This window comes from Amblyomma mixtum, chromosome 3 (assembly GCF_055824585.1).
Source record: "Amblyomma mixtum isolate Tamu chromosome 3, ASM5582458v1, whole genome shotgun sequence".
NCBI lineage: Eukaryota > Metazoa > Arthropoda > Arachnida > Ixodida > Ixodidae > Amblyomma > Amblyomma mixtum.
This window is the reverse complement of record NC_143014.1, coordinates 98489064-98511595: the sequence shown is the minus strand read 5'-3', so window position 1 is coordinate 98511595 and position 22532 is coordinate 98489064. Positions and strand designations below refer to the sequence as shown.

The 22532-nt window shown below is 45.9% G+C and overlaps 1 protein-coding gene across 3 annotated transcripts in view; it reads left to right on the top strand.

The window, feature by feature from the left end:
• Positions 1 to 11821, top strand: part of Cpsf5 (cleavage and polyadenylation specificity factor subunit 5) — a 45753-nt gene extending 33932 nt beyond the window's left edge. For 2 of the 3 annotated variants that reach the window (XM_089580352.1, XM_089580351.1), the window contains 2 exons: positions 8603 to 8717; positions 10569 to 11821. In XM_089580352.1, coding sequence (XP_089436478.1) covers positions 8603 to 8717; positions 10569 to 10590 — 137 coding nt within the window. In that variant the 3' untranslated portion in view covers positions 10591 to 11821. The remainder of the gene's footprint in view (positions 1 to 8602; positions 8718 to 10568) is intronic. The other variant, XM_089580353.1, reaches the window with a different exon arrangement.
• The last annotated feature ends 10711 nt before the right edge of the window (positions 11822 to 22532 follow it).

Sequence of the window (22532 nt, the reverse complement as noted above, 5' to 3'; positions counted from 1 at the left end):
TGTGGCGCCATCTAGACGATAGCAAGTCAAACCTCCTGAACTGAGTGCCGAAAAAACGTTTTTGTCTTTTATTAACGGCAGTAATGAATGCATTCGAAGGCTTCGTTTTTTTTAAATGTAAATCAATTGGATGAAATGAAAATGTAGATTCTAGTGCAAAGTTGGAGAAATACTTCGCTCGGGGTCGTTGCTATGACGACAGTGTACGCCGTACATAGTTAAGCCTAGCATCAAGAAATTCTGAAATTTATCTCAAAAGCGACTGATATTTCAAACCTATATTGTTACGGAGGAATGAGAATGCACAAAATAAAAGCGAATACAACCGTTTAGAGCAAGCTATCGCGTCGAAAAATGCAGCGGCGACGCAGTATTCGGTCCGAAGTGGGCGAGCTGGGCGTCGCCATGTTGTGAATGTTAACCACGCAAGGCTGGTAGCGAGAGTGAGTTTTATTTTTTTCCAATTCTATTTGGCATTTTTATATACATAAATGAACGACAGCACAATCGTAGGGACGCGGAAATATTACAGTGCTTGTGACGTTTTTGTAATCGTGTTTTTCGGTGTATATTCTCATCAAGTGTCTGGTGTCGAGGGAACACATTAGCTCGGACGTCGCAGGCGAATGTGTTCAGGGAACTCATTCGATACCTAATGTCGTTTTCATCGAATGACATTAGATTTTCTCGTGTGGCAGCAAACTAATGTCGTTTTGAACGAATGTCATTCGATGGGAATGACATTAAATTTGCCGTGTGGCAGGGGTATTACTCGCACGATGGGGTCTCCGGAACTGCTGAAACTGAAAGATTTTGTAGGTTCAAAGTCCACTAGCATATTTTTTTGTCTCTCAGTCTCTCATCAGATGGATTCTAGCATGTGCATAGCCGATTTGCATTAATTTCGAGTTCATTTCATTTTGCATCGTAAAACAAATGTTTGCATTTTGTGGACTGATGTCGCACCGAAAAGTAAACAGCCTAACAATGTTGACTAAAAACCCATCTACGTTCAGAATTTTGGAGGGGGGAGGGAGGGAAAGGGGGGGGGGGGGGGGGGCTGAACTCGTTTGAACTATTCGAAACAGCATGTCACTCCAGAGCCGAATTCGAAACTGAACCCGAAAGGCAGAACTCAAATGCAAACCGAACATGAAAAAATTCTGTTTCAACACCCTAAAACCCCCAGACCTGCTACTTGCTGCTACATTGACAAAATAGCAGTTGCCTGCTCTAAAATGCCGCATGATGTACAATCAATGTCACCTAATTCACTGTGGTTATGTCTTAAATGTCTTAGGCGGCACTGCCAGCAAACCTAATCTTGCCTGTAATACTTCATTCAGCCATTAGTTTGAGGACAGACACTATGTTTATTGTGCCCATTGTCAGTCCGCATCATGAAAAAGAGATGAATGAAGCAATTCTGCAGCATGTAGCATCTTATTGTGATTGTCCCAAGTGTGAAACGCAGGCAGGGATTGTGTGCAATGCAAACATTTGCAGGCTTTGTCGTTGTTGGGTTGCATGCTGTCCCAACTATCGCTCGTCAACCGGCTGCCTGGCACAAGCCGTTGAGGCACAGGGGCAGCTTTACGCTTCCCTGTGGCCTAATAGCGAGCGTTGGACAACATTTATTTGTTGAGGTCAGTCAGTCCATGCGTGGTGCACGTGTGTCGGTGCATCGCTCATCGAGAAGGAACTCAAGGGGTTGAGGGTTTAAAACAAGTCTTTACTTAGAGGCAGGGAAACACAAAAAAGGTAAAAACGAACAGAGGAGTAGCAGAAACTATACAGAACACGAAACGCGACAAGCAGGGGACGGACAATACATAAATAAGCTCATCCAACTATAGCGAACAACAATAAGTCGCACAGTGCTTTAGAGGTAGGAATGTACAAAAAGTTAGAGGTAGGAAAAGGAAGAAGCTCGGCGGACAATTCACATACGGGGGCCGAGGCGATGACTCCGGTTCAGGTGGCTGTCGATGCGGTGATGGCTCGAAGGTGGCGGGCCTTGCACGATGGAACGCGCGTGCCTCGGCGCGGTAATTCGGCCCTCCAGACCCGCAGACACACCTCCCAACCTCTTTAGCTGCCTGTCTCCTCCAGACTGTCCTCAGCTCCCTGCAACCCAGACGGGCTGGCAGCCAGCACACTTCTTCCCTTCCCCTCATCATCTGGACGTTTTGCTCAACGCGGTGACAATGACAACGGGGCAGAGGGGACGCATTAACCCGCAAAGCTCCCTCGGAGTGCCGCGCGATACGAGAGGGCAGGAGGGACTTATGTATTCCGTGACAGCCGTCGCCGAGTGGGCCAGGCCTGCACTCCACACTTGCAAATAACAGCGCACCCGCACCACCGCCCTTGAACTTTCCACGCTTCCTGGAACTCCAGTGTCGGCTTCGTTCGCCGATGGCCGAGCTCCGAGAGAGTCCTTGATGGACCCCTAGCAACAGCCGTGCTACGAGCCTGTTACTGTGCTATCTGAACAGTCCCCTCTGCTCTCTCCTGATGAGCCACATCCCGTTGATCTGTGACACATGCCTTTGCTTGCCTGAACTGGAAACCAGCACGCTATTGCAATATTCTTGGTCTGTGTGGAGGTTCATTTTTTTGCTGTGCCAAAATGGATGTTAGCACCTGTTAGAGGCTTCAGAAAGAACGGATAGTGTGTAGGCACTGAAGCTGGCGGTGCTATTTTTTTATTCTGTTCAGAGCAATGAGGAAGTGGTGCTTATGTTTTTAATAGAGGTGTATGAATATCAAATTTTTGGTTGCAAAGCAAATATGAATAATAAAAATTGAGTGCAAATCGAATCAAATATTTTCAAATTACAGTCGACGACCGAAAATTCGGACGCCTGATTTTTCGGACATGCTTGATTATTCGGACTTTTTCGCGGCACCGCGACATGGCCCATAGAGCCAATGTGTAAGAGCGCTTGAAATTTCGGACGCACCGCAACTGACCACTCGATTTTTCGGACCTCGTTCGCACTCGCCGCCAGTACCCAAGCCGCCATATAATGTGTACAGTGGAACCTCATTAATTCAGACTGCAGGAGATATCGAAAATTTCATCAAACAAAACGAAATTCAAGCTTAAAGGAAGCCTCTTGCGACGCTGAAATTCTGCTCGAGTCGGCACATTGCGCTCGCGTGTTTTCGAATTCGTACTGTCCTTGAATGTCTTCCGCCGCACGAACTTGAACCGTAGTCTGAGTTCACGGAACTCATCTGTGCCGAGTCTTTAGTCCCGAACACGGAACGCGAATACGATCGCGGAGCGCTTGATCGCGGAGGCTACGCGCACGCCGTGGCCTCCGCGATCGAAGCGTGCTTCGGGCGCGCCGCCGGATCATATCGCGGCCGCGATCTGCTCCGGCGCTGCGCCGTTCGCGGCGGCCACGCGCGCGCACCGGAGCTTCCAAGTGCCGTCTACGGATGGCGCCGTGATGATTATCAACTTTCTTCTCCGTCGCGATTTTCTGCTGTTCACATCGGCATCAGTATCGCCAGCTCCAGCCTTTCGTGGCGTGTTAGCATGCGTGTTAGCGCATTCGCCGTGATAGTGGCTTTCGCGTGCTGCCGCCGAGCTTCACAGTTTTAGCGCGATGGGCAAGCACCTTAAGCTACACGGCTGGGAGTTAGCTCTCGAACGCGGTCGGTAAGCGTGCGGCGGGCGGGAAATTCGACTTGGCCGAGAAGTGCGTCCGATGATGGTGCAACCAAAAGAGAAACACAAGCTGCAAAAAGCGCGCTTTCCGAGGCAAGCAGTGAGAGTTTCCTGAACTGGAAGAAGAGCTGCTCCTCTATGTGATGGAATTTCGGAACAACGGCTACGCGTTGACAGCGGACATGCTGCGCGGCTTCTTTTGGCATGAGCGTGCACCAGAGCGCAGCACCAGCTCAGGAGTCTAAATACTTCGCGAGTGACGATTGAACGTAGAATAAATGTCGCTCATTCCCCGGTTGGTGTGTTTTTACTTAAAATTTTTTTTTTCGCACATCGCGTGTGTGGGCCGCACTCCGAAAATTGGCCCTCGAATCTGGAAAAAAAAAGTGCGGCCCTTATACGCGTTTACACGGTATTTCGCGCGGCGAAATATAGTCATGAGGAGCTTTAGAATGTGTGCAATACAATTGGCCGCTTTCTCCGGCATAGTGGTAATAAGTTCGTGATTTTTTCGGTGAAATTTGATTTTCCGGACTGCCCGATTTTTCGGTCGTTTTCGCGGTCCCTAGAGGGTCCGAAAAATCGGTCGTTGACTGTATTTCAAATGCGAGTACAGGCGATTCAGACTAAAGGTCTCCTTGATTTGGCTGCATTTTCTGCACATAGTTCACAAAAGTGTCGCGCAGTAGTCGGCCATGCAAGTGCAGTGTGACGCTAGTGCCCTTCATGATGCGGCCAAATCGAGTGCACAAGTGCAGTAACGGGCACAGGCCTTGTTGTCTGCTGGGGCCGCGCCACGTGTTTTGCTTTTTTCATGCGTGCGAACAAAGCTGAGGATTCTGCCCCGACATTTGCCCCTGTTTAGAAAGTGATATCATTGTGCCGTATTGGCTGTAGGCTGTAGTACGTGCCTTTTGTGCATCATGGGTGACATGGCCAATGTTATGTTGGCCATGGAAACTGTGGAGGACGACGAGAGTGACGATGAGTTTGACAGTGCTTTTGCCTTGTGGCGTGCAACAAGCTTCTTCGTGTCAACCGTGATCGTGTCAGTGGCTACTTTAACAAAGTGACTTCGAGGTACTTTGACTTTACTCAAAGGCCACGAGCAGACGGCGCCGAATTTCCGCTGAGGAGACTGTTTTGATTGCCTTGAGCTGTCTAGGAAACCAAAGCAGTATGAATTCTGATGTTGATCGTTTCGATGTGACGAAGTCATCTGTGGTGTTGTGCCTTCAACGGATGTTGGACTTGTAGCGACCCGCGCTGCCGACAGCAACGTCCTCCTCTTGGGCATGTTGTCACTGTCGGCCGCTGCTGCTCTGCCAGTGGGTGACGTCATCACACACACAGCAAGTCGAGCACTGCCACTTCAGATAATCCCATATATGTCGTTCATCTATATATAGTACTCTCCACTGGACGATCTCCATATGGTGCCAGTTTTCTCGACATTCATACTAAAATAGTGATGCAACTTTTTGTCGTGCAGTGTTGCTGGTGGTGGGATATGACTCCTCATTGACTATAGCTTACATGCGCTAGTCAAGTTGGAGACTAGCCTGTGACAAGGATCGAACCGACGACATATGCACCTTCAATTGTATGCCTTCCCAGACTTTCGTATCAAAATTGTGATGCAACTGTTCATTGTACAGCGTTCTGGGTGCTGTATACACGTGTATGTGTGTGTCGCCGTGCAGCAAGAGGGTCTGACCGTTTGTGGTCTGGTGCACAACCAATACGCAAACACATAAATTCGTAGAAAAGAATTGTAATGCATGTACAAACATTACGTGTAAACAGTGCACCCAGGGACAGTAATGCATTCGCATTCCAACACGTAAGCAGTCTTAAGTGTGTCTGACAGATTCTTTTTTTTTTTTTTTTAGGGGAGTAGGTGGGGTTGATGGTGGCAGCTGGGTCGATCGTGTACGCGTGACTCTGCATACATATACGGACACACATGCTCACGTGCATGCGCGCACACCAACCTAAACACATTCACAGTATACACACGCAGAAATGCTCCCATACACAGGTGCGTACTTATGCAGACGCAGAGGTTTTTATTGCATACAGTATTTTCTTTTAAAAGCCTTAAGAGACACACTGTTATGTGATTGGTGCTGGCAGATTCTGTGGCAGAGCTGAGATTCCATGCTTATGTGCAATTAAAAGACGACTGATAAACTAAAAAATTGACCAATGATTACGGTACTTACGGTACGGTATGCGGTATATAGAAGCAGAAAATTCGGATGACGCTTAAGTTACCCTTAAGAGTACAGTGCAAAGCATTGCCACTTTGTTGCACAAGGCCTATAAATTATCGCACTGAATCAACACTCTTCAGTGTAGAGCAGCTCAGTGGAGCTTTAGTCTGGTTGCGGTGTCCTCTCCTGCGTTTGCTGTTCCCTGCGAGAAGGCATTGCATCGCGCTTGTCTCGTTGATTTAAGGAGGAATGCTGAGGCCACAAAGAATGAGTCTTCGTCAGGGGCGGGCCACAGAGGCGCGTGGCTCGCAAGTACAGAGTTGCACGTGCCCGTAAACAGCATGGACTTCACAAATGGCCCCCATAGACGCATATATATGTGCTGTTTCACGGTTTGGCTACCAGTTCATGGCTCACTCCTGTTGCGACTAGCAGCTTTGTGGTAAATCTTGCTCTGATTCGAACATAATCAGCTACGCACCTTTGCAGCAATTAAGGGGCCCACAATATTTGCTCGAGGAATCGCCTAACTTGGACTAGGCAGTGCGTTGTTTTTCACAAGCTCTCCAATGTGTGCCACCTTGAACAGAGGGGTTGTTGGGGTATCTGCCTGCTACCGCATCCACCATAGTTGCTTTTGCTTAACATTACAGCTTATCATTTTCCTTTCTGCTGTTTACTGTGCTGTCCTTATAATCTAATTTGAAGCTTGTATGTGTATCTCCAGGTTTAGCCCCAGAGGTGAGTAGTGGCACTTCAATAACTAACAGCAGCTAACATGACATGACATGACAACAGCATGACATGACATGTCTAGCTCGTTGTTTGTGAAGTAGTTGTAAATTCATGTCAAGCTGAGCTTGTCATCTTCTATATTATTGGTACAACTCACCATGACAAATGGGATTTTGGCATGGTAGCAAAAAGGTTAAACATAACCTTTCACCATAGATTTCAGATACACCAACACCTTTGTGGTTGTGGCTTACTTGGTTGTGTCACAGATATATGTTTCCCTCATATATCTGTGCTTAGAGGAAAATTTGAATTTCCTGCCTTAGCACATGGTACGGTTTAGGCTGAAGGCACAACAGCATTAGGCTTATTGTGCTGTCATTATCATGTGCTGTCATTATCATTATGATGATATCTTAATGTGATGGTGTCGGCTGTTTATTATCACATGCAGTGGAAGGACTTCAATGCTAATTTTTTGTATCTGTGTGCAGTTGTACATGGGATGTTATTTTGGAGTAGAAACATGTTTTTGACATCACCTCTAGTTATTAGATTTTGTTCAAGGGACCAACAACTGGACTTTAAGGACCAAGTTTTTTTGTTTTTTTTCAGTGCATTTCAAGACTTAAGTGTTCAAGGGGCCCAATTCCTCAATGGTTTTGTTACAAAACGCTGTGCAAGATATTTGCCAAGAATTTTTAAATCTGTGGATGCGGCCATTTTGACGTATCCCAATGCTGGAAACCATGATCAACGAGCGCAATTGGGATTGCATGCCAGGAAAAGTGACAAACTAAAGACTAATATCATTTCAGCTACCAGACAGTAATTAGATGATAGTCCATTTCAGTTTCCACACCCAAAGCTGTTACGGCACAGTCATGTGCACTTCATCGACAACAGTTGCGCTTGAACCAGGAAATGCTCAACATTGTGGCGTCATCTAGTAAAAGCTCAAAACACTTATTAGCGATGGGGAGGAAATTTTGCTTTTCGTCGAAGGTGGCACTCAAGAGGCCATAAACTGTTATAAAATGTGATGAATATTTCTTAACGAAAAAAAAACGCTGTGCACCCAATTACGAACATAAGTAATATTTTGCTGAGATGGGGTAACTTGGTGGTATACACAGGTAATGGCAAGATGGTGCGTGATAGCCTTAGATGCTTATGTGCCCCTAAACCAAACACAGCACAATGGTAATGGCAAGATTTCAGTGTAATGTGTCTGTGTCACGTCATCTTATTTTATGTAAATTTAATTGCCAAATTAAAATTATAAATCCTCATCTCTTCTATATTGCAGTTCTCGATTCTTGCAATATGAGATGACAACTTTTCATTCGGTCTCTTAAAACCAGTGAATTTAACATAATGAAACCAGTGGTATGTTTCAGCATCGAAGTAATAAGAAGGAAGCTTGTATTTATGCCTGTAGTTGATTGTTTCCTAATGTTGTTGTTCAGAAGTTACGGCAGTCAGGGGACATGTTGCTTTCTTCAGTTGCCTTACTCTCCTGAAACTTGCTCCCATTGGAACAAACTTTTTTCCCACAGTGAGTGAAGCTTTGGTTGGTGTATCAGATCAAGGCTTTTTGGCCTAACTGCCACATCCCTGCTTTTACTGGGAGCTTTTCTTCAAAGAGCTTAGCTCACATATTTGAAGGAAAGTGCAAGAGTACTCTTGTTTGTGAGCTTGTGCCACCTTTCTTGCTTTATGTTTTATACAGTGCAATACATCATATGGCATGCAGATAACTTTATTTTATAATAAAAATGGCTAGCGCCTGACAACGGTAGCACTGCATTAATGTTCACATTAAAACTATCACCTCCTATGGCCTCACAAGCGTGGCTGTTGCTAGCATGACAGTTCTCGTTGATAGAATGTTGCATTGGGTGTTGAAAGTGTACCTTTTTGTTTTGCGCTTGGCCTATGTACTCATGCGTCGTATTTTCTTTTATAGCACTTTTTGCGGTCCCCAAAAACTACAAATTGGTGGCGGCACCATTGTTTGAACTCTATGACAATGCCCAGGGGTATGGCCCCATAATCTCCAGCCTTCCTCAGGCTTTGAGCAGGTGACTACCAGCTTTTTGTCTTGTAATGTGTGACAAGAAACTTTCTGGAGCATGCACATTACCTTGGATTTTATTTGTAGTTAAAGCCTTCATCAGCCCTTCTCTTCATAGCTGCTGAGCTACTGTAAGGGGGGGATGCCAAGTAGTGACTGCTAGGACTGATTGGTGCCAGAACATCTTGTGCAAACTGGTGTGTCTGGCCCAACCACTGGCACAAGCAAAAGCTGCTGAAACGTGAGGAAAGTTGCTCACAGCCATTTAGGCGTTGAGGTTGCTACTGCAATGTGGCTTGCTGCACTGTGGGTAGTATCATTGAAGTTATTTGTTTCTTCCTCTACACGCAATTTTTTTTAACTTATATGGTACAATAGTGACTATACTATAGTTTCCATAAGCAGTTGTTTGCTTCAAAACACCATTTGTTGCTATTTTTACTCAAGAGCTTCAATTTTCAGCTACCGGCAAAAAGAGGCCGGTGTGGTTGCATCTGTCAGTGGCTGTCATGCTGAGCAAGTGGTGTTTTTGGATCTGAATTTAAGATGTCGCAGAGGCAATGCATGACTGAATGCTCATTACTCGGATGGAAGCCACTCTGGCAGTTTTGTTGCATTGCAGATAGGGAGAAAGGTGTTTTCGTTATTTGTGCATTTTGTGTGCATTGATTCACATTTTTTCATTATAACACTTTAAAACATGTCGAAGTAGTGAATGGTTTCGAATGTGCCAAGTCTTAATCCTGCAAACCTTTGAACAGCCTCCTCTGTTCTTCTTGCTCTGTGGTGTATCATTGCTCATATGGCAAAAAAAAAAAAAAATGCACCTGTCATCAGTAGTTTATGGAATGTTACTTTGGTAAAGTAATTTAGTTTTTTTTTGCATCCAGGGTACATTACAGAGGCTTGAGATTTAAAGGTGCACTGAAGAGGAATATGAACTCGTCTTTTCACCGCGGGAACTCGATCTACACGTTGCGAGCAATCTTAGAAACTTCGAATTATTGTCCTGTGTGGCCGATTTCCCTAATTTAAATCGGATTAAACGTCCTGGCTCCCGCCTTTATTTGAACTCTCCGCAGACAGTAGGAGGAGTCAACTAACGCGTGGAGTGCCTTTCAGGCAGTCGCATGGCAGCTTCGCTTTTGCTTTTATTTCTGTTTTCTAGGTTTCCGTGCATAAATAGATCCGGTCAGAGGCTACATAGCTGCAAATTAGGCCCACGGAAATAAAAATACGCGTGGACTCTTGCCAATCGCTATGTATCACTCCGCCGATGGCAGAGCAGCAAGCCACCATGGGATTGGCTGAGTGGTTGATTGATTCCTCCTACCGTCTGCGGCGAATTCGAAAAAGGACGGGAGCTGGGACGTTTAATCTGATTTAAATTACGGAAATTGGCCGCACACGACCATAATTCAAAGTTTCTAAGGATGCTCCAAACGTGTAGATGAAGTTCCCCCTGTAAAAAGACGAGGTCAGATTCCTCTTCAGTGCACCTTTAATGGTGCTCTGCGTAATTTCCACCCTTGGAATTTAGCTGCATTACATTTATTCCTAGGCTGTGTACCAAGCCATCGATGAAATTAATTTTTTTTTCACTAATATTGGTAAATTGGGAAATTGCATTTCACAAACTTTTGAGCATCACCACCTTCAGTAACACATATGCTGCTTTCTTGCTCGCTAGAGAGCTTTTGTTTGGTACAAGTGGAATGGTTTATCATGGAATAAGTTTTTTTTTTTCAAATTGTTTTGATTTTTGCTTAGTCCGGTAAAACATGTCAAAAATTAGTGCATACTCGCAGACCTGTATTTATTTGTAGCAAAATACTTAGGTTTTTTTTTTTTTTTTCAGATTCAACTTCATCTATTTGTGACTGATGAGATCATGCATCATGGAGTTGTCTACTGGCATTTTCACACATCTGCCTGGGCATTGGACGCTGTCATCTTGGTGCATTCTGTGTGTTAGTCATGAGCAAGGACGTCATCATATTGAAAAGAAAGCTTGCCCACACATCCTGGCAAGCTGTATTTGAATTTCTCACAACTCGCATCTTCATCAGCTCATTTTAAATGAAATGTGTACAGAGAGTCATAAGCATTAACTTTGCAAATATTTTGGGTTTTGTACACTAAATGTGTGTTATGGTTGTTTTTGGACGTCTGTTTTCATTCTTTTAGGAGTTGTGCACAACAATGACCATATGGAATTGCTTGAGTGCTGTGTTGACAAGCGCCCAAAGCTTAGTGCTTACATGCAACCCAGACTTGTTTTGATTTTGTGTGTTACCAATTTAGGATTGTGTGTACACTGCAGTGCAATTAGTTGCTTACTGTGTGCATATGTTATGTCAATAATGGTTTGCGGCTCATGCAGTGTGTATTTTTTCTTCAATTTACCTGAAGAGCCTGAAAATGAACTGAGTACTATTAATTTTGCTCTCTGTATGGTATGCCATGGAGCCTTCAAATGCTTCGGCCTACTTTTGTGGGTGTAAACTGTTCCTGTTCACGTCAACTGTGCAGGACACAATGTTTGTTATGAAATTTTGTTACTTGCCAATCCTGTTCATATATTTATAGCGATTGTACATTCAGTTTGACTAAACCCTTCCCTGCTGAGCAAATTTGTCTTTCAAATCATATGTTCATATAGGCAGGGAAATGGTGTGTTGGAATTTAAATCAAGATATGATGTTTTGAGAGAAAATGTTTCGAAGGTTGTTTTTAGTTTCTCCAGTTTCACCTTCTACGTGACCAATGATAAATTGTGAACCATGCTTCAGGCAATAATGCCATCTAGAACCATTGTAATCACAGAACAGCCGGCATTTTTTGGCCACTGATAAAAATTCAAGAAACTGTGATGAAAAAATGCAAGCTGTATAGCCTTGTGCAACGTAACTAATGTTGGTCTTTGTTGTTAGGCAACTCCTCCCAGTGCAGTCTTGCTCACTGCAGTCACATTTGATTGGGAGTACGTGACTTGTCCTTGCTGATGTGTTGCATTCAGTAAAGATGCATACTTGCCAGATGGCACATACATTTGTGGGTGGTTTGCCTCTCATGACAACATTAAAGAAGCACCTATTAGCTTTTTGTGAAGCTGTTTTTGTCCTTTTGCCGTTTTTTTTTATTATACATTGTTCACTGAAACACCTAGGCACTGCCTTCTCTGGTGCATCTGTGATTGTGCTTGTTTTTGATTGCTTGCTTGAATGTTTGTGGCTCTCTGCATCTTCGTCTTTTTACAGCCTATCTCAGTTGATTGGTGGAGGCTGCACGCCTGGTGTAGAGAGCATCTTGGTGTATTTAAAATGATTGAAAGCAAAACCTTGAGGTAGGCCTGTACTGTACAGCTTCTTCCTTAGTTTTTTTCTGAATTGGGGCTTAACTGAAAGGGTCTTCATTATATGATGGAATTTGGAATTTTTTTCGACCTTTTTGGTACCATTTTGTGGAGGGTGGCAAACGGAAACAGAACTAAAAGTCAGAATTGAACCATTATTTTTATTTCAGCCGATGCTGAACGAGCAGCTGGAATTTTCCTCACTCTTGGAACTGAACTCTTAGAGAACCACAGCGATGGCCTAGTCGTTTGAGCATCCGACTCGTAAGTGGGAGGTGCGGGGTTTGACCCCCAGTGCCGCCGGGTACCCACTGGTGATGCAGTGGGTACACAAGCTTTCCCCTGCCCGGTGCTCGGATTCTTCAGGGTGAGATGCTTGGGAAATGGGTCTCTGGCCCCACCTTGAGCAGAAGAAAAAACCCTGTGCCATGGCGCTCTTTGGCCGCAGATGCCCTTGTGCCATAAAAATTCAACATCATGAACTCCAAGTAGAGCAGAGAAAAAGATTTTTCTGAATCACTTTGATAAAACAGTTCAGAAACGGAATTCGGTAATTAGCTGCTGTTGAATGAAGGCACAAGAAGTGCATTGCATTCATTTTTCTCATCAGCCAAGTGCTGTTTGGCATTGTTAACATGGGCGTGCATGCAAGCTGCATGATGGTGGCCCTACACAATGTTGCATCTGAAGGTTAAATCCTTCTGCCCTCACTTCTGCTGCTGGGGCTGTGCCTACCATCCCATAAACCTCTTATTCCCAATCAGTACGATGTGCCTCGCATTTCCATGCATCTGTAAGGGCACATCTGAGACTTCATTCATCTGCGACTTGCGGCCAGCATCTTGCCTGTGGTGCACTTTCCTTGCGAATTTGCACTGTTTACCTGTAGCTGATATGGTAGAAAGTGGATGCAATATGCTTCTATCTTGCTGGTCTAAATGATAATATTTATGCTGTTAGCAAGCAAAATCACATTTTTCTTGCATTGAACATATGGAATGGAGACATGGTTACTTGTTTTTCATGCACTGGTAGCATGGCGATAAAAATGACATTCTTCATTTTACAGGGATGGCTGTCTGTGGGCAGTTTCAGCTGTGTTCTTAGCAGCTGAGTCACCCAGAACTCACTTCTTTGAGCTCGGTCCCGGGACAGGCCGAGGAGGGCTGGCCATTCCAGCCTCTTAAAAGAGCTTCTGATAGCCCCACGAATGTAATTAGTGCAGCAGTGAACCTCAGGCGGAAGGGTTTAGACGAACCCATGCACACATGTGCCAATGATTTCTGTATGCTTGGAAATTCACTAAGACTGAATTTAGTTGAATTGTAGATGTGCACTGCCATTCATACTGATTTATGCCATAATCAGAACATGGAAGGAAGACCTTTCAGCTTTGACAAAAAGCGATTGGGTGCTGACCAAGAAAAGTTCAGTGAAGTTATGAAATATATTCTGGGTGCTTAGTCAAACCATTTTTCTAAACTTCAGTCCCAATCTTTGGTCAAGCGCATTTTTTTGTTTGTTTGTCATCATGACTGTTACCCACCAGGTAATATTTCTTGTGACCATCGAATTTATATTCTCACCACTTCATCAAATTTTCGTGCTCATGGTTCATCAAACACGCATAGTAAATCATGAAAGTCCTCATGTCGGCAGGCTCTCATACCCATGCCACACAAGCACAAGAAATGGAAGTAAATGCTTTCCTTTCCTTACTGCAAAAAATGACCAATTTTGAGTGTGTTAGAATAAAAATTATTTCTTCCAGAAGTGCTAAATGCACAGCGCATTGTAATACATCAAACTAACTTATTGATTATACTTCCGAACGAAAGGAGGGTAGAGTTGTGTGTGCAAAACTTCTTTAAATTTATTGGTTGAATGTGCTGGTTACAAAAATGTACGAGGGAAAAAAAAAAAAGCCGCTGCACTCAGGCAGAAATTTATTACAAAAAAAATTAAAGTATACAAAACGTTGCACATGTTCTTAGCAAACATTCTTGCAATTTTCAGCTGCATATATAATGCGGTGCACTTTCCGTGGTCTTTCAAGTTAGGCAATATGACTGCTGTGCCACGAGAGAAAGCATTTGCGTGAGGACGTAAAGTGGAGGTAGACGTGGGACGTGCTGCATGCTACACTTAGAACGAGTTCTTTATGTATATACCGGGTGTCCCAGCTAAATGTAACCAAACTTTTTAAAAAAGGCGAAGTGTCCTAGTCCAGTGAAACCAACTCAGAGTTGTTCATAGTCGCGTGGCCTAGTCTTGAGTATTTTTTTCGCTCTTCAAAGTTAATTAATGAGTGAAGTCTAATTAGCTAACTTTTTAATTATTAACTTCAGGAAGAAAGTGTCAATGCAAAAGTTTTAGATCACCTCGAAAAACCGCTGGTAGTGCTGTTTGCGTCAAGTTATTATTTACGTAGCTTCATTTATTGGCCCTAAAAGAAAGTTGTCACGTGACCAGCTGCTCGCTCACTTCTCTGCCCCAATGTGCACCCAAAATCTCATCGAGGAGAGGACTTCAGAAAAAATGGATTTTATTCTTTAAGGCGCGTCTTGGGACGTTGAAGTGGCACAGTTGTCATGTGGAAGCTTTTTCTTATTGTGCGGGTTATGGTTAAAGGCCGGTAAAAAAACTACTTTGCGTAATTATTAATTAATTGCGTAATTAACTAATTAGTCAACCTTGAAGACCGAAAAAAATACTGCAGACTTGGTCACGCGACTCTAAACAACCCTCATTTGGTTTCGAACGGCTAGGACACCCCGGGTTTTTTAAAAGCTTGGTTACATTTAGCTGGGACTTTCTGCCTTTTTTTTTGGTTGCTAGTGAATGGGTTCTATGGGTGAGAGGAGGGCAACTTCATAATCAATTATTTGTTGGCGCATTTGGTAAAATATCTTGGCAGTATGTTGCAAATATTATAGAGCACCAAATAAAACCACTCTCATCATTTACAAATCATGCGCACGTTGAAGCACATGCGAGCACGCGCTGATGTCCCGGGCTTCTCAGACGACGTCTCGCAACTGAACCGACCATTCCAGCCGCCGCGGCGGTTCAGTGGTTACGGCGCTCGGCTGCTGACCCGAAAGACGCGGGTTCGACCCCAGCCGCGGCGGTTGAATTGCGACGCAGGCGAAATTCTAGAGGCCCGTGTTCTGTGCGTGGTCGAAATTTCCAGAGCGCTTCACTGCGGCGTCCCTCATAGCCTGAGTCGCTTTGGGACGTTAAACCCCAATGAACCAATCAACCATCCCACGTGGTTGTCCAAATCGCCGCTATACTGCTCAAAAAAAAAAAAAAGCAAGTGCTTAGTGTAGCCTTCCACCTTTGAGGAGCGCGCGGCAAAAGGGACGCCATGATTGGTTACCGGTGAACTACAGTCCGGTCAGTTTCATTTCTGACGTCGCCTCCTCGCGTTGGAGAATAAAAAAATTGTGGTATATCCCTGGTTACGTCTAGTTTTGCTTATCGTCGTGGCTACGTGTTAGACATTAAAGACGAGACGTGGTCAAGGCGGCACGTGTTATTCAGCTTTATTGACTGCCAGAAAGACGGCCCGGTGATCCGTAAAGTAACATGCGGCCATCTCGATGGTCTCTCGGTCGGAGGTGAGCGGCGCAGCTGCGACGTCACTCGCGCATGTGCACTTGCGCATGTGTTCATGCTGCGTACTGGACCTCAAAAGCGAACCGATCATTTACAATATAATTTAAAAAATTAGCGCTGCCGCGCCTCGCGCAACGCGTCATGCCGCGCTCTTTGCGTCACTAGCGAACGGCTGCCATTGGTTCGCCGTGACGCGTCTTTCTGACGTCACGCAGCTCCCATACGCGGCCGGGGTAGCCGGGGCCGCGCTAGCCCAATACCTCCTAGTCTTTTTAGGAGGTATTGGCTAGCCGCGCATCGGCAGCCGGCGGAGGGACCGAGTGGGTGGGGTCGGCGTGCAAGAAGTGACGAGAGGAGAAAAAGGCGCGAAGACGCGTAAATTCAAATTTTGACTGGAGATAACTCAGCTTCCACAAAACGCATTTAGAAAATTCTTGCTGTAGGATGTTTGTGAAGCGGTATCCTTTAACATCCTAGGCATACCGCAACTTTATTGGGAGCCCCTTTAAGGGCAATGCTGCGGCAACCCGTTTCGAAGACAAAACTGCCGTTTTAGAAAAATTTGTACTCGAATAAGGCAACTAACTACTAATCAGCAAGACGTCGTCGCATCATATCATCAGTCTAAGTCCAGTCAACACCATCCAGAGTGAAACTCAACCGTCTGCATGAAAACAAGGGGCTAAGAGAAACGAGAAAACGGGACCATTGTGGTTTCAGACGTGTTCCCAGCGTTTCACCCCAGAGCAGTTTGGCGAAGGACCGTTTCGAAGAGATTTTTGCCATTACTCATCAGAATTCTGCATATATGGTGCAGTAATGAGAAAAAGGGGATCCCTTTTTCATCAGGGATACACCAGGGAGTAGATATTAGAGCACTTCTCGGGCTCGGGCCGGCCCGAAAGCGCGGGCCGGGGTGGGAAATGTGCTGTTTCGCCGGATGGGCAGGGCCTGGGCTTGGAAGACCTGGGCCGGGCTCGGGCCTTTACAAAGAGGGGCTGCGTACGGCTTTTGATTTATTATTGTAGGGTGAAATACATTTAGGGTGTTCTGGCAACGACACAGATGAAATAGGGCCGTGGTGTTTATTGAGCAAAAGATTACGCGACGCTTACATTATTTTGCGCATCTGCTATGTTCATGTTCCTCACACGAGAAAAAATGCAAGTAATGACGATTTGTTTTCGACTGTTCCCTGAAATATCTCGGAAATGAAAGAATCCTGGAGCTAAAATCTTTCCAGCGGTTTTATTAATAAACCACTGATATTACTTTTTTTCTTTTGCCCACGCAGATTGAGGGAAAGCTCAGCTTATTTGTAGAACGACTTTAATCAGCGTCACTCGCTGTGCTGTGCCCAAATAATTTCGAACGCGCACGCCTTGCCACAATGAACAATGCAAAAGTTGAATATATAAATCTTTAAAATCGAGCAGTGGGCTGCACTAAGCGGCGTTCTTATTGGAGCTTTCTAACAACTGACTCATGGCTCATTGCACGAGTGCGCTAAACGTACACGGCACCGCTGACTTGGCTGTTTCAGCTATCAGCAGCACACGCCGTCAGATCTGTCAGAGGGCGCTTCCCATCTGCTCTTTTTTGTGTTGCTGCTTACAACTGCACAATTGAAATCTCATAAGAAGCGCTGAAGAAGGGCCTTCGTTCGACTATCGACGGGCAGCTGTGTGTTCCAAGATGATATTTGACTGTCTGCCTTCGCCTCCCAAAACCACCTCTCTACGCTACGAGAAACGCCATAGGGAAGAGCATATTGGTTTAGAGGACATGAGGTCTACAAAAGCGTACTACCTAGGCTCTTTTATTTTCGTCACCATAGAAACGCGCCCAATGAGGCCATAATTCAACCCACGAAATCGTGCTCATTAAAAAAAGGAAATGTCATTCCCAGCAAACCAAAAACCTCTCAGAGACGTCTAGCTAGACGTCTCTGAGAGGTTTTTGGTTTGCTGGGTTGCTACGACTTTGAACATGTTTTAATATTTAAACATCGCGGGTAGTTAAAAATTACTGATTAAAAATCTAGACGTAAGGCAAAGTTTATTGCGCGTTTATGCAACCTTTTTTCATTTGACTCGGAGGTTCGGGGCTGTTCACAGACAAGATCACTGTTTAAAAAGCCAAGCGGGCGAACCCGCCATTTGTTCTCTTCTTGTATTTGCCAATGATGATGATGAAATCTTTATTTGCACCCGTCAAGGAGTCGGAGGGCGATGAAGACTTGAGCCTTGACCGCTGTCATCTTCCCCTTTCAGCAGGCCGGGATCCCTTGGGATTCAGCGGTGTCCAGGGCCATATGGATGGCTTTCTTTTGGTCTTCTTCTTTCTGGTGTCCCAAGACTCTATATTCCTGTCTGGTTCGTTGTAGCTAGGGCATGTCCACATCGTTTGGGTCATGTCTGCAATTCGATTGCAGTGTTTACACCTCGGGTCGTGGATCGCCGGATGCCATCTGTTTACTGCTGTTGGGTTTGGAAAAACCCCCGCCTGTAACTTTCTCCATACGACCTCTTCCTTTTTGCTGAGGCCTTTTCGTACTTGAGGTTCCTAATCTGTAATGACTAAGAATATCTTGGTACGTGTTCAGCTCCTCGTCCGTCTGAAGGGGCTCTCTGCTCGACGAGACCACACTGGGATCCCGTTGTGTGAGTCCTCGGGCCAATGCATGTGCTATCTCATTTCCTCGTTGGCCCTCGTGGGACGGAGCGCAGATTAGGTTAATTAGCTATATCTGCCGGTGTCGGGCCAGCAGCCAGAATTTTGACTGCTTCGGCAGATACCCTGCCTGCGTCGTAGTTTCGGATAGCCGATTTCGAATCGGTTATAATCACCCTGACATTATGTTGAGTTAGGACCAGCGCAATGGCTACCTCCTCAGCCACTGTTGCGTCCCTCTGTCGGATGCTGCAGCACGAGAGTCCCCGCCCTTCCTGGTTGCTAGAGCTACAAGACCCAGTATGCGTTCGTATTCCGCCGCGTCCGTGTAAACCACGTCCTCTGTTGGCTAGTTTTTTTTGTTTTTTTTTTTCTATAGAGTTTTCGCTCTGTCCATGATGGGTTCCAAAGCGCGACAAGACGGAGACGAAAGGAAAAGAACACACGACAAGCGCTTTTCCTTTCGTCTCCGTCTTGTCGCGCTTTGGAACCCATCATGAATGTTTACCAACTTGCCCAACTTTTTGCCCTCCTTTCGCTCTGTCCTTTCGTCTACCCTCATGGTGTACCGGGTGCATGTTACTTGGAAGTGCTGGTATTCTGATTTTGTTCCTTATGTCTGTTGGGATATCCTCAGAGTGTTTGAGCCTCGCTCGAGGTTCGAAGCCTAACTTTTCTAGTATCTCTAGCTCAGATCGGCTGCGTAGGAGTCGTTGCTGTTGCGCTACTCTGGCAGCCTCAATGAGCTCGTCCATAGTGTACTTGAAATTCCGAATGTTCAGAATGTTCTGGGTGGATGTGTACGAGGGGAGGCCCAGGGCGGTTTTGACGCCTTTCCTGGTTAGGATTTCGATCGATCTTGTTCTTTTCTGCTTTGGCTAGCCATAGGTATGGTGCCACGATGTGTTTATACTGATTTGAACGATTGGTCTAGTCTCAAGAGGTTCGTCTCCTTCATTCTCGCGTGTTTGTTTGCTATTCTTTTGAGTAGCCTACACGTCTGGCCTACACTTGATTCGAGTTTTTGTATCGTTTCGGTGTTCTTACCGTTTGATTGTATCCTAAGACCCAGCACTCACTCATGTCTACCGAGGGTATTTTGTCCTCGTTTACCATTAGCGTTATCCCATGTTCATGGGGCTTTCTCTTTTGTAGGCCGAGGAAGAGCGCTTCCGATTTCTCGGCAGAGCATTTCAGTCCAACTTGCTTTAGGTACGAGTTCGTCGATCGCTCTTTGGAGGGTACTTTCGATGTGTGCCTGTCACTGCCTCTGGTAACCCAGAGAGTGAGGTCGTCCACGTATATTGTGTGGTTGAGTCCTTCTATACCTGCCAGTTGGTAGGCCAGTCATTGCAATATTGGAGTGTTGGTGATAGGACCGAGCAGCGCTAGATTAAAGGAGGGGGGGGGGGGGGTGATAAGGGGGCTGCAGCCCAGGGCCTCACCTGCGACAGCCAGAGAAGGGGGCCCATTTATTCTAACCTGCTTATAGTCGGATCCACCGCGCGCAGAATTCCTCCACGACGAAAAAATAGTCTGTGGCTGAAACGTTTCTTGTTACGTAAACAAGAAGCTTAGCACAAGAAAAAAGTTATGAGCTCTACAGTTTTGATACGTGAATTGTTTGATATAGTCAAGCATTAAAAAATTGATTTCGTTTACAGTTGCGATTGGCCAGCGGAGTAATACAAGACGCCGCGGACCGCGGCCCAGTGTTAGCAACTGCTTTATAAGTTGTATCCTACTATAGTATATGGAACCACGGGCAATGGAACTTCGAGCGACACGTATGAAGCAAGAAAACCAGAACGAGGAGACGGGCTCCCTCCTAATGCAACTTCATTTAGTCCAATCAGTTGGGGAGAGCTTGTCGAGCTGCAAAAACAGGAATACCCCGCCACCCCCGCGGGGCCCCTTTCCTTACGAAGCGATGTGCGTTTGCTTACGGATTGCGACTATAACAAAGCTCATTTTGCAGCCCTTAATAACTGGGCCCCTTTATAGATATTTCCTTGTCAGGTTATCTCGAGCGCTCAGTAGAAACAAACTGATGCATGTACCGAAATAATATCATAAAGGAGCTGTGAAAGGGGGTCTCAACAAAGATGCGATATGCCTAGGATGCTAACGGACGCAGCGTCACAAATATCCTCCAGCAAATTTTTTTTATGCGCCTTTCCCTCTCGTCGCTTTTTGCACGCTGAAATGTCGTTCCGCCGGCTCCACGCACTCGGCCCCTCCGCCGACGCGCGTGCGAATTCCCCAGGGGGCGGAGCCAACAACTTCTAAACTGGTTTGGCGTCGACGGCGCTGGCTCGGCGAACCAATGATGGCATTCCGCTGCTGATGTAAAGAGTGCTACATGACGCAATGCGCGCGGATTCGGGCGAAAGCTCGGCACCGCGTTCTTAAAATTGTATTCTAAATTATCATCTCGCTTTTGAGGTCTCGTACGCGGCATGAACGCTCGGTGGCCTGTACTCTACATAATACATGCATTTTATAGCCAACCTCCAACACCCTTTTCAGGGACCCTTTAAAACTGCTCCATCTTGGGGTACACAACACAGTCGATGAACTGGCTGAGGCGCATCGGGAAATACGGCAGTTCATGAATGTGCCCGAGAAATCGTCAACCGGCCATGCACAGAGCGAGCAGTGCCACTGGTTCGGGAGGGAGTTATTAATATCGACGTCAGCAAGTCTCGCCGGGTGGCCGCCAGCACGCCTGCTTCTGCTGTGTATGGCTGCGAGCAACTTGAGTGTGATTACTTTCGGGCCTGCCGCCATGGACCGCACGCACGGAGAGGACCCAGGTGACAGCTGGCTTCAATTACGGAGTTTGCCCGGTTGGAGTGCAGGACCAAAACTAGACCCTCACTTGTCTCATTTTGAGCCTCTCTTCAAGCCTCACTAGCCTCACTTCAACTTCACTTCAGTCTCACTTCAAACCATGATGTAATGTAAATAAACCCACTTGTAATCTTCCTCCCATCACTTAACTCTTTGACTTGGCGGCACTCCTGTCCTGGTGGTGGTGGGAACGGGTGTCGAAGCTTGACCACGGTTCCGTCAAGCGAGCAGCAGCAGCGAGCTAGAAACGACCCAGAACCGACCCCTCTTCGCCAACAACTGGTGGCAGCGCCAACAGAGTGCATGGTAACCTACCATGAAATCACTTTCCACTATCCAACCATCGACTCAAACACTCACCCTTTCTTTTTCTTATAAAATCGTTTTAAATACCTGTTATACCATATGGAGCATGGCTATTGGAGCGCACACGCCGAAGAGGAATAAGACGATGAATATCTCTCTTCGGCGTGTGTTCTCCAACAGCCATGCTTCATGGTATAACAGGTATTTAAAACGATTTTATAACAAAAAGAAAGGGTGAGCGTTTGAGTCGATGGTTGGATAGTGGAAAGTGATTTCATGGTAGGTTACCATGCGCTCCCTCCCGAACCACCCACCGCTCGCTCTGTGCATGGCCGGTTGACGAATCCTTGGGCACATTCATGAGCTGCCGTATTTCCCGATGCGCCTCAGCCAGTTCATCGACTGTGTTGTACCCCAAGATGGAGCAGTTTTTCGGTAGGGGTATTTTTGGGAAGGTTGGGGGGAGGGGGGGGGGGTGCTGTTTTATATGCGGCGCGGACTCATAGCTCTTAGAGGGCTCAGAACGAAGGCCTGCACTAGTCGCCGTGTGTCCGCCTCCCTAGCTTATTCCTCTGTGTTTTTAGTCATTCTGCGGATGAGGAGAGCCGTGCTGTTGTCGCTTGCTTCTATAGTTATTTTTCCCATGTGCTGTTCTGTAGGAGCGTTCCTAGTACCCTGATGGTTTGGACTTCGGGTATGGGCGTCATTGAGGGTGATTATCACTTTAGATGGGCTTGAGTCTCGGGTTTTTTCACGAAGGACCAAGAGTTACGATTTACTCGGGGAGCAGGTTAAGCTAATGCTCTTGGCATGACAAATCGGAAGACATCTGTCGGGGTTTGATGTCTCTGCAATTTGGCCATAATTTCCTGCAGCTGTCCATAGAGTATTATCGTCTACTTGCAGAGAATATTCTCGGTTGGGAATTTCTCCGAGCTTATGGGCCAGTAGAATTAGGGTCACGTTGAAAAGCAGCGGCGACAGGACTGCGCCTTGTGGGGTATCTGTTTCGCC